The 12,158-nt window shown below is 41.1% G+C and overlaps 1 protein-coding gene across 1 annotated transcript in view; it reads right to left on the bottom strand.

Moving 5' to 3' along the window:
• Positions 1–12,158, bottom strand: part of LOC135517965 (astrotactin-2-like) — a 569,522-nt gene that overhangs the window by 454,319 nt on the left and 103,045 nt on the right. Inside the window, exon 3 of the mRNA XM_064942708.1 lies at positions 4,181–4,622. Coding sequence (XP_064798780.1) covers positions 4,181–4,622 — 442 coding nt within the window. The remainder of the gene's footprint in view (positions 1–4,180; positions 4,623–12,158) is intronic.

The raw sequence follows: 12,158 nt of genomic DNA, 5'->3' as shown, positions 1-12,158 counted from the left end.
CATTTTCTAACATGGCATTTACCAAGGGGATGGAGATGGAGTTTTAGAAGAAAACACTTAATACTTTTGGTAGATTTCTACTTTTTGAGATCTGTCATATAATAGTAACAGTGATAGGTAAAATCAGTTGTGTGTAGAATATTTTAAGTGTAACATATAGTGCCCCCCCACCCCTCAATACATCAGGGCATGGACTCTACAAGGTTTTGAAAGCGTTCCACAGGGATGATGGCCCATGTTGACGCCAATGCTTCCCACAGTTGTGTCAAATTGGCGGCTGGAAGTCCTGTGGGAAGTGGATCATTCTTGATACACACAGGAAACTGAAAAATCCTGCAGCGTTGCAGTTCTTCACACAAACCAGTGCAGCTGGCACTGAGTACCATACCCCTTTCGAGGGCACTTACATCTTTTGTCTTGCCCATTCATCCTCTGAATGGCACATACACAATCCATGTCTCAAGGCTTACAAATCCTTATTTAACCTGTCTCCTCCACTTCATACATTTACATTTGACTAATTTAACTTAATGTCTTATCCAGAGAGACTTATAGTAGAATGCATACACTTTCATCCATACTGGTCCCCTGTGGGCAACGAATCTACAACCCTGTGCCATGTTGCAAGTGCCATATTCTATCAACGGAGCCAAACAGGACAGTCCACTGACAGTACACTGATTGAAGTGGATTTAACAAGTGACATCAATAAAGGATCATAGCTTTCACCTACACTGCCTTGCGAAAGTATTCGGCCCCCTTGAACTTTGCGACCTTTTGCCACATTTCAGGCTTCAAACATAAAGATATAAAACTGTATTTTTTTGTGAAGAATCAACAACAAGTGGGACGCAATCATGACGTGGAACGACATTTATTGGATATTTCAAACTTTTTTAACAAATCGAAAACTGAAAAATTGGGCATGCAAAATTATTCAGCCCCCTTAAGTTAATACTTTGTAGCGCCACCTTTTGCTGCGATTACAGCTGTAAGTCGCTTGGGGTATGTCTCTATCAGTTTTGCACATCGAGAGACTGAAATTTTTTCCCATTCCTCCTTGCAAAACAGCTCGAGCTCAGTGAGGTTGGATGGAGAGCATTTGTGAACAGCAGTTTTTAGTTCTTTCCACAGATTCTCGATTGGATTCAGGTCTGGACTTTGACTTGGCCATTCTAACACCTGGATATGTTTATTTTTGAACCATTCCATTGTAGATTTTGCTTTATGTTTTGGATCATTGTCTTGTTGGAAGACAAATCTCCATCCCAGTCTCAGGTCTTTTGCAGACTCCATCATGTTTTCTTCCAGAATGGTCCTGTATTTGGCTCCATCCATCTTCCCATCAATTTTAACCATCTTTCCTGTCCCTGCTGAAGAAAAGCAGGCCCAAACCATGATGCTGCCACCACCATGTTTGACAGTGGGGATGGTGTGGTCAGGGTGATGAGCTGTGTTGCTTTTACGCCAAACATAACGTTTTGCATTGTTGCCAAAAAGTTCAATTTTGTTTTCATCTGACCAGAGCACCTTCTTCCACATGTTTGGTGTGTCTCCCAGGTGGCTTGTGGCAAACTTTAAACGACACTTTTTATGGATATCTTTAAGAAATGGCTTTCTTCTTGCCACTCTTCCATAAAGGCCAGATTTGTGCAATATACGACTGATTGTTGTCCTATGGACAGAGTCTCCCACCTCAGCTGTAGATCTCTGCAGTTCATCCAGAGTGATCATGGGCCTCTTGGCTGCATCGCTGATCAGTCTTCTCCTTGTATGAGCTGAAAGTTTAGAGGGACGGCCAGGTCTTGGTAGATTTGCAGTGGTCTGATACTCCTTCCATTTCAATATTATCGCTTGCACAGTGCTCCTTGGGATGTTTAAAGCTTGGGAAATCTTTTTGTATCCAAATCCGGCTTTAAACTTCTTCACAACAGTATCTCGGACCTGCCTGGTGTGTTCCTTGTTCTTCATGATGCTCTCTGCGCTTTTAACAGTGCAGGTGCATTTATACGGAGACTTGATTACACACAGGTGGATTGTATTTATCATCATTAGTCATTTAGGTCAACATTGGATCATTCAGAGATCCTCACTGAACTTCTGGAGAGAATTTTCTGCACTGAAAGTAAAGGGGCTGAATAATTTTGCACGCCCAATTTTTCAGTTTTTGATTTGTTAAAAAAGTTTGAAATATTCAATAAATGTCGTTCCACTTCATGATTGTGTCCCACTTGTTGTTGATTCTTCACAAAATAATACAGTTTTATATATTTATGTTTGAAGCCTGAAATGTGGCAAAAGGTCGCAAAGTTCAAGGGGGCCGAATACTTTCGCAAGGCACTGTAGATTCACCTGGTCAGTCTATGTCATGGAAAGAGCAGGTGTCCACCCTTGCAGTTTTCTTAAATACACCGTATTTCTTCTAAAATAACTTGGATGCAGAAATTGGTCTCCACACATTGTTATTGGATTTTCAATATTGCAGAAGCAATTTTGCTGGTTTATAATTTTAATTTAGAGAAGAAAAACAAATGGCATGGACAAAGTTATAGCAACCAGGAGCAAATACTTGGTTGCACAGCCTTTTGGCCAAGATAACAAAAATGTTTTGTAGCCATCAATGAGGTTGCTGCACCTTTCTACTGGATGTTGGCCCACTCTTCAGCTACAAACTGCTCCAAGTCTGCAATGTTTGAGGGGTGCCCTCAATCAAATACTGTTTTCAGATCTCGCCATAGGTTTTCAATTAGGTTTTAGATCTGGACTCAATGCTGTCCACTCCAGGTTTTTGGACCCTGGGTTGAACATTGGACTCCAAAAAGCAGGATGATGTTTGTCATAATCTTGCCCTGGAGGCAGAAGTAAGTGATTTCTGCTAGACGGGCCAGCTGCAAAGTCAAAATTGGCTATATCGTAAAGAATCCTGACTTTTTTGTTGTTGTTACTTTTTGTTCTTAATTTAATGTCAGAGCTAGGCATTAGGGTTAGCAGTGTGGTTAAGGTTACAGTCAAGGTTCGGGTGAGGTTTAAAATCAGCTGGAGACCACTCTGCAGAGCTGCCCCGGGGCAAGATTCATGCCAATAAATGCCAATCTGTCTCCAAAACCATTGATAATTTGATTCATTCACGATGCCTTACACATGTTCAAGGCCACCAGTACAAGAGGCGGAAAAGCAACCCCTCAACATGTTCTTTTCTTTAAATGCTTAATTTGTTCATTGGAGACCCCACACTGCTGAAAGAGACAAGAAACCTTCGATTGAACTTTGTTTGCAAAACCACCTAAACAAGACTAAATGTTCTGTGGATCGTTTTAAGAGCTCTTGGGAATAAAAATCAGCTCTAATGTTTACCCAAAAACTAAATGAAGCATTCAAAGTAAAGAACACCCTACCTACAATCAAATGGGGGAGGATCTATAATGGGCATTGAGCGTGTGCAAGACACAATTTATCAGCAGATTGTCAAGGTGATTTGGAGTCAAATGTTCAATCCAGTGTCCAAAAACTGGGTCTTCGTCAAAGGTTGTGTCTCTTCCATTGACCCAAAACACAACGCTAGACTGCTTGAGTGGCAACTATTGAATCCAGATCTGAATCTCATCAAAACAATATGGTGAGATCTATAATAATAATACATATATTCTTGAAATAGCAGTTGGTGGAGGGCACCCAACAAATATTTCAAAATTAGAGCCGTTTGCAGCTGGAAGTATGGGCTAAACTTCCAGTAGAAAGATGCAGCAAGTTCATTGATGGCTACAAGAAGCACCTCAGCAATTATCTTCTTTCTTTATTTAACTAGGCAAGTCAATTAAGAACAAATCCTTATTTTCAATGACAGCCCAGGAACAGTGGGTTAACTGCCTTGTTCAGGGGCAGAACAACAGCTCTGGGATTCGATCTTGCAACCTTTCGGTTACTAGTCCAACACTCGAACCACCAGGCTACCTGCCGCCCCACAGGCTTGGCTAAAGGCTGTGCAAGTAAAATATAAGGAGTGCATAGGGATTAATAGGTGGAGGACGTCACCAAAAATGGTTGCTTTTCAATCAAAATAAATAAATAAATAAAAATATTTAACATAAATATAGGATATTCTCATTCTCTCAACACTACTGTGTCTACTAGTCTAGTCAGTGGACTACAGTGGACTATTACATACTACAGTGGTACCCACCTCTTTTATCCAGACTGTGTTGGAGGCTGTCCTCCCCCTTCCTCAGGCTGTCAGTGTGCTGGTTGTGGGTATGTGTCCCCTGGCTGGGCCCATACTCATCCAGGCCCTGGACTTTCCCCTCAATCAGCTGGTTGTGGACCTGGTTGGGTGTGGAGGTGTGTGTGTGACCCATCTGATCGTCCTCATCACAGTCGTAGTCATCCAGTATGGGGGTCTCCCGGATGGGCATGCCGATGACAGAGCTGTGCTGTAGCTGGCGGGACCCCCGGAAGCTGTCCCTACCCTGGGGTCCCAGCAGCACAGAGGGGATGTAGTGGATCTCATGGGTGGCCTCGGTGCTGGCGCTCTTCTGGGGGATGCGTCGGCGCTTGCACCAGCGGTGACGGGTGTACAGCACCAGTGTGAAGAGGAGGATGAGGAGGAGGAGAGCGATCAGGCCTCCCTGGAAGAAAGAGGGAGAGAGAGTGAGACATACAAACACATATACAAGCACACAGACAATTACACAAACAACACTGACAGCGAGCCAGGCAGTGGTTTTAACATGCCAGTGTTCTAGTCAGAGTGAGTCAGTCCCACAGCCCTAGGGTTTACACATGCCAATGCGATAAGGTTGTTAGTCTAACTCGCCCCATCTCCGTCTCCAAGCCATAGCATTCCCCTCAAAGCCTGCTCATGCAAATTCACCGTGGCACATTCATTGCTCCATGGTTTGTACCATTTCATGCCATCACAGACACATCAAAGACTCTCTGGCAGCCAAGCTGAGAGTGAAAAGCACACTTAATCCATACACATACAGTCACTGTGTATGGGCCATTGACTAATAGAGCTGACATATTCCAAGATTAACTGACAATTCTTCACCGTAGTGGTCAACGGAATGTATCCGGTGAGAATCTTAAAAATTGTGATGACCTTAAGGCCATCCATCCTCTATTGCAGTCAGACACCATTTTTTGGGGACGCTACACCTGCCAGCCATTATCTGTGCCCACTGTATAATACAGTGTATAAGAGCAGATAGGGTTATTCATCAAAACATTTAAAATTCTATCTTCATGAGGAAAAATAAACCACTCTCAAATTATAACTAATGCACTGCTGGGTGGCCATAATCAAACCATGGAGAGGTGGGTAACTCCTAAGAGAGGAACGTCCTCCGGAGAATAGGAGAACAGCTTCTGGGAAATACACTCCCCGCCTGAAACAAAGTCGCCCGGCAACAACAACAGATGAGAGAGCAACTGTTTCATAAAACTTACAGGACACCAGAGGAACATTTTGAACTTTTCAGAAAATATTTTTTAAAAGGATTGTGTAGAGGTGGAATTGAGACTGGCAATGCAATATTTGAAACATAACGAAATAATGGACACAAACGTTAGTAAGCAAACAATAATGATCATAGCTGTAAAAGAAAATAGAATTCAAATGTAAAATTAGTCTGGTAAGAAAAGTTAATCGTTTAGCACTCTCTTTCATGATAACAACAGCCATGTAAATTCACAATGTTTCCATGAGGGAGATGTGGTTTTCATTCATCTTAAGACCCTACAAATCCCTGATGCTTTAGTCTGAAGTCACTCCACAGGGAGGAGAAAGACTGGGAGCCGGAGGATTCAAATCCCTCTCAATCTCTTTCTTGTTTTTGTCAATGTCTTTCTCTCCCTCCCTTCATCACTCACTTTTGCTCTCACTTCAGCTTTCTTTTCCTTGAGCCATCTGCCTTACATCTCTCTCTCTCTGGCCCCCTGTCCCTCCCCCCCCTCCCTCACAGATTACCACCTACTCATATGGTGTATTACTGGCCACAAACTCAGCCATGACATTTGTTCAACATCCTTTAGAATCAATTAAGAATAAATAAATTAACAAATGACAGAGAGAGTTAAAACCATCTGGCAGAATTGAATATGTAACCAAGTCGCTACATCAACTTTTTTTCCCCTCTGTGGCTATCATCGACATGCTGAAAGACATTATCCATGTATTCTATAGTGAATAGGGATGAGTGGATCAAAATGATGTGTAGCATCTAAGTGTTGTACAACTGACATCAGATTACCCATGCCATTATGCTCTGCTGAAGAGGCTCTGGAACTAAAGACAGCTCTTGCCAGTGAGTTTCATCTGAAGAACCACTATAGGTACCTTTCAATCTACATGAACCACTGGACACTTTGGCAGTTTTGTAAATCATTCTTCCTCATCTGTTATTCCATTATAAAGCATAATAAGCCGTGCCCCGGGGATAAACTTCAGGATAAAAACAACAACACACTAGGCCAACCCATCGTGCACCTGTTCTGTTCTGTAGCCACCATCTGGGCACAGGGGAAGCAGCTCCCCCCTGGCAGGCACACTGAGAAACTAGAGAGCTATAGTGCATTAATCTTCAGGAAACTCATGGAACTAATATTCCATCCACACTGTATGCAAATATCCGTACATCGGTCTACATACTAACGCATTCATTCATCACATGCACACACGCGTGCACATATGGCACACACACACACACACACACACACACACACACACACACACACACACACACACACACACACACACGTTCCCTTTCCATGCCTGGAGGGAATGCAATGCCAATCCAGAGATGTATTTTATTCAGAGTGGAGACTGTGTATACCTCTCTAGTCAGAGAGGGTGTTAACAGTGCTGTATCACAACTAGTGGAGCCTGTATCTGGGTGAGTAAACCGTTGTAGCCTATATGAGATGAAACCTCACTGGAGTGGACTTGAGGGCCAGCTTCACCCTCTCTTTCTCTTTCTCATTCCTTCGCTTTCTCTGTCTCCCTCATCCCCAGCTTGGAGTTAAAATACCATTTGTCCAGGCAGCTGCTATCTACTCTCCCCGTCCAACTGCAACTCCTAGAGCCAAGGGATGGAAGACTGACTCGGCTCACTTTTTTCTACACCCACAGGGGATACTTTCCCATCAGCCATAGCCATTCAGGAAGTGATGTCACCAGGAGAGTGGTCTCAAACAGGTAGTGTGGCCAGAGGAAGAGATGAGGGGAAAAGAGCAGCATGTGCTGGGAACTTAGAGCCTACAGTAGTTGAAGACCTGTCCCATGTGACCTTTTCAATACAGCTTGGTGAGTGAGAAGGACAAAGTTATGAATTGTACATTTTTATTCAGAAAAATTACTCATTAATTGAACCATAAAGTATACTATGCATGTGGTGAGTTAAGTGTACATTCCACCAAAACAGAGAAAGCTAATTGCAAAATAAACAAATAATTGACCACCCACATAAAAAACATATTCCAAGATAATTGAAAAACGTAATATAGAAAGTCCACAAACTGAGCCATGAAATCACCAGGGAAATTACATTGACCCTCGGTGGCCCTACTTAATCATGAAATCTGATTAAACTCTGATTGAAAACTGAATGGAAAATCTCCATTGAGTTTTAACTGAAAATAACAGGTCTACCTCCACATTATATTCCTCTCCTCAGTATGGCTACAGAAAGGCAGGCATATCGATTGGCTTTGTCTGAGTTCCATCTCTCAGTCCTATCACTGCCCACCCCTGAGCCCCCATCACCTCCCCATACATCCCCCATGTTTCTCCATGCAGCCCTCCTTGGCCCTGACTCTGATCCCCGGGTAGTGGGAGAGATTTGTGGGTAGATTTGGCTGTCTCTGGCCCTCGCCCTCCTGAATTATAGCAGGGAATTAGGCCTGAGTTACTCCCTCATCGCTAGCCCACCCTGCCTTCCCCCAAGCAGCTCTGGCTAGCCCTGGATCTCTGAGTGTCCTCATATGCAGAGGGATGCCCTGCATACATAGATCATCAAGATATATAGTGTTTTATTTATATTCATTATGGGGGTTCTTCATGCAGGGAGAAATAGACCATGGGATGATAAGCAGATAGTTTTGTTCTATCCATGTCCCGTTGCTAAGGACATACTGTACTGTCAACTTCCAAGTCGTCACAGAGATAATAATAAATCAGCAGAGTTGTATTAGACACCATAGCTACATAACAGGCTGCTAGACCACATGCATCAGAGGTATAAAGCCAGTTATTATAAACTGGGTGGTTCGAGCCCTGAATGCTGATTGGCTGACAGCCATGGTATAGCAGACTGTATACCACTGGTATGACAAAACATGTATTTTAACTGCTCTAATTACTTTGGTAACCGGATTATAATAGCAATAAGGCACCCCAGGGGTTTGTGGTATATGACCAATATAACAGGGCTAAGGGGTGTGTCCAGGCACATATCATCATGCGTAAGAACAGCCCTTAGCTGTGGTATAAATACAACAAACCCCCATGTGCCTTATTGCTTAATTATACAACTGATTTACTAGCTAATTGTTTGCAACAGGTGCAAAGCATAAATCATTTTTGTTCCCCAGTTCAATAAACATTGAATTTATCAATATTAAAAGGTAAACCGGAACTTGTGAGAAGGGATACAGAATTAATGTCATGTGTAAATTGAAAACACTTTCTGTTTCAGCTGTTTGTTTGGTGTTGAATCTAACTTTGTACCTCAAAGCAAAGTTTATTGGTCACGTACAGTTTAGCAGATGTTATAGCGGGTGCAACGAAATGCTAATTTAACTTGCTCCTAACAATGCAGTAAAATGTCAAACAGGTACACAAATAATCAATTTAAAACAAAAGAAAGAAGAAATCAAGAAATGTCGGGATTGAATCCAATTAACAACCCAAATAGCACTGTAACAGTAATCAAATGCATTTTATACGTACAGTATCTACACTGGATGAATTTAAGATATCTTAGGAATGTACAGTAGTAGATATATTAGAATCAACTATGTAGAGAATCCAAAATGTATGCAACCTGATGCCGGTGCCGTGTGAATGTGGTCCGTGGAGTGAATTGAAACAGGGAAGGGTGAGTCAGGGCATTAGAGTCTGATAGACCAGCTGACTCCTCACCTGTCAGGACATCTAACACAGCTCTCACTGACTGTTCAATTCAGATAGATTCACCGACAAAGAGGAATGATGTCCAGGATACAGAAACACTAGTATGACATGGTTTTATAGTAATAGTTGTGATAACATGAAATTGGTTGAGCTGTTGATTGATAATGGAATATATTACTAGTTTAACTAGCTTGTCCTGCGTTGCAAATAATCAATGTGGTGGCTGTTAAGTTATCATCGAATAACAGCCTACTTCGCCAAACGGGTGATGATTTAACAAACGTATAAGCGAAAAAAGCACTGTTGTTGCACCTAACCATAAACATCAATGCCTTTCTTAAAATCAATACACAAGTATATATTTTTTAAACCTGCATATTTAGTTATAAGAAATTCATGTTAGCAAGCAATATTAACTAGGGAAATTGTGTTGCTTCTCTTGCCTTCTGTGCAAGCAGAGTCAGGGTATATGCAGCAGTTTGGGCCACCTGGCTCGTTGTGAACAGTGTGACGACCATTTCTTCCTAACAAAGACTGTAAATAATTTGCCAGAATTCTACATAACATTGAAGGTTGTGAAATGTAAAAGCAATATTTAGACTTACGGATGCCTCCCGTTTGATAAAATACGGAACGGTTCCGTATTTCACTGAAATAATAAATATTTTGTTTTCGGAATGATAGTTTCCGGATTTGACCATATTAATGACCTAAGACTCGTATTTCTGTGTGTTTCTTATATTATAATTAAGTCTATAATTTGATATTTGATAGAGTAGTCTGACTGGGCGGTGGTAGACAGCAGCAGGCTCGTAAGCATTCATTCAAACAGCACTTTCCTGTGTTTGCCAGCAGCTCTTCGCAATGCACAGCGCTGTTTATGACTTCAGGCCTATCAACTCCCAAGAATAGGCTGACAATACTATAGTGTCTATAAGAACGCCCAATAGTCAAAGGTATATGAAATACAAATGGTATAGAGAGCGAAATAGTAATATAATTCCTATAATAACTACAACTCAAAACTTCTTAACTGGGAATATTGAAGACTCATGTTAAAAGGCACCACAAGCTTTCATATGTTGTCATGTTCTGAGCAAGGAACTTAAACGTTAGCTTTTTTACATGGCACATATTGCACTTTACTTTCTTCTCAAAATAGTTTATGCATTATTTAAACCAAATTGAACATGTTTATTATTTATTTGAGACTAAATAGATTTTTAAGGATGTATTATATTAAGTTAAAATAAAAGTGTTCATTCAGTATTGTTGTAAGTGTCATTATTACAAATCCATTTGAAGTCAGAAGTTTACATACACCTTAGCCAAATACATTTCAATTAAGTTTTTCACAGACCAGCATCTTCACAAGGTCCTTGCGGTACAGAAAATGTTTGACCTCTGTCATTGCCAACAAAGGGTATATAACAAAGTATTGAGATAAACTTTTGTTATTGACCAAATACTTATTTTCCACCATAATTTGCAAATAAATTCATGAAAAAATCCTACAATGTGATTTTCTGGATTTTTTCCCCCTCATTTTGTCTGTCATAGTTGAATTGTACCTATGATGAAAATTACAGGCCTCTCTCATCTTTTTAAGTGGAGGAACTTGCACAAATGGTGGCTGACTAAATACTTTTTTGCCCCACTGTATATATGCAAATCGTCTGATTAATTGATATAGTTTTTTTGGTCCTCCAATAAATCGGGATCGGTATCGGCTTTGAAAAATCATAATCGGTCGACCTCTACTGGATGTGTGTTGGGTCATTGTCCTGTTGAAAAACAAATGATAGTCCTACTAAGCGCGAACCAGATGGGATGGCATATCGCTGCAGAATGCTGTGGCAGCCATGCTGGTTAAGTGTGCCTTCAATTCTAAATAAATCACAGACAGTGTCACCAGCAAAGCACCCCCACACCATCACACCTCCTCTTCCATGGTGGGAACCACACTTTCAGAGATCATCCATTCACTTACTCTGCATCTCACAAAGACACGGCGGTTGGAACCAAAAATCTCACAATTTGGACTCATCAGACCAGAGGACAGATTTCCACCAGTCTAATGTCCATTGCTAGTGTATCTTGGCCCAAGCAAGTCTCTTCTTCTTATTGGTGTCCTTTAATAGTGGCAGAAATTCGACCATGAAGGCCTGATTCATGCAGTCTCTGAACAGTTGATGGTGAGATGTGTCTGTTACTTGATCTCCGTGAAGCACTTATTTGTGCTGCAATTTCTTAGGCTGGTAACTCTAATACACAGATCATCTGCAGCAGAGGTAACTCTGGGTCTTCCTTTCCTGTGGTGATTCTCATGAGAGTCCGTTTCATCATAGTGCTTGATGGTTTTGCGACTGCACTTGAAGAAACTTTCAAAGTTCTTGACATTTTCCGGATTGACTGACCGTCATGTCTTAAGATAATGATTTGGTTATTTGTTGTTTCCCTTTGGTTATTTGAGCTGTTCTTGCCATAATATGGACTTGGCCTTTTACCAAATAGGGCTATATTCTGTATACCAACCCTACCTTGTCACAACATAACTGATTGGCTCAAATGCATTAAGAAGGAAAGAAATTCCACATATTAACAGGGCACACTTGTTAGTTGAAATGCATTCCAGGTGACTACCTCATGGAGCTGGTTGAGAGAATGCCAAGATTGTGCAAAGCTGTCATCAAGGCAAAGGGTGGCTACTATATTTGAAGAATCTCAAATATATGTATGTGTTTAACACTTTTTTGGTTACTACATGATTTCATATGTGTTACTTCATAGTTTTGATGTCTTCCACAAGGAATACCTTTAACAATTTCCACCGATAATGTTTTACTTTTTATCTGCACTGTTCTTCAAGTCAATGTGTTTTTGCAAAATGTTCAGTGGACATTTTTTAAAGTAGTGGACATTTTTTAAAGTAGTCTGTTTGATTTAACTTAACAATCATGGTTTTTTGTTTGACATACATTTTAAAGTGAATAATTTGTTTTACAGTGGAATTGCCGTAAGCCTAAAACGT

This window comes from Oncorhynchus masou, chromosome 28 (genome assembly GCF_036934945.1).
Source record: "Oncorhynchus masou masou isolate Uvic2021 chromosome 28, UVic_Omas_1.1, whole genome shotgun sequence".
Lineage (NCBI taxonomy): Eukaryota > Metazoa > Chordata > Actinopteri > Salmoniformes > Salmonidae > Oncorhynchus > Oncorhynchus masou.
Note: the sequence above shows the minus strand (reverse complement) of the source record. Positions and strands in the feature narration are given on the sequence as shown.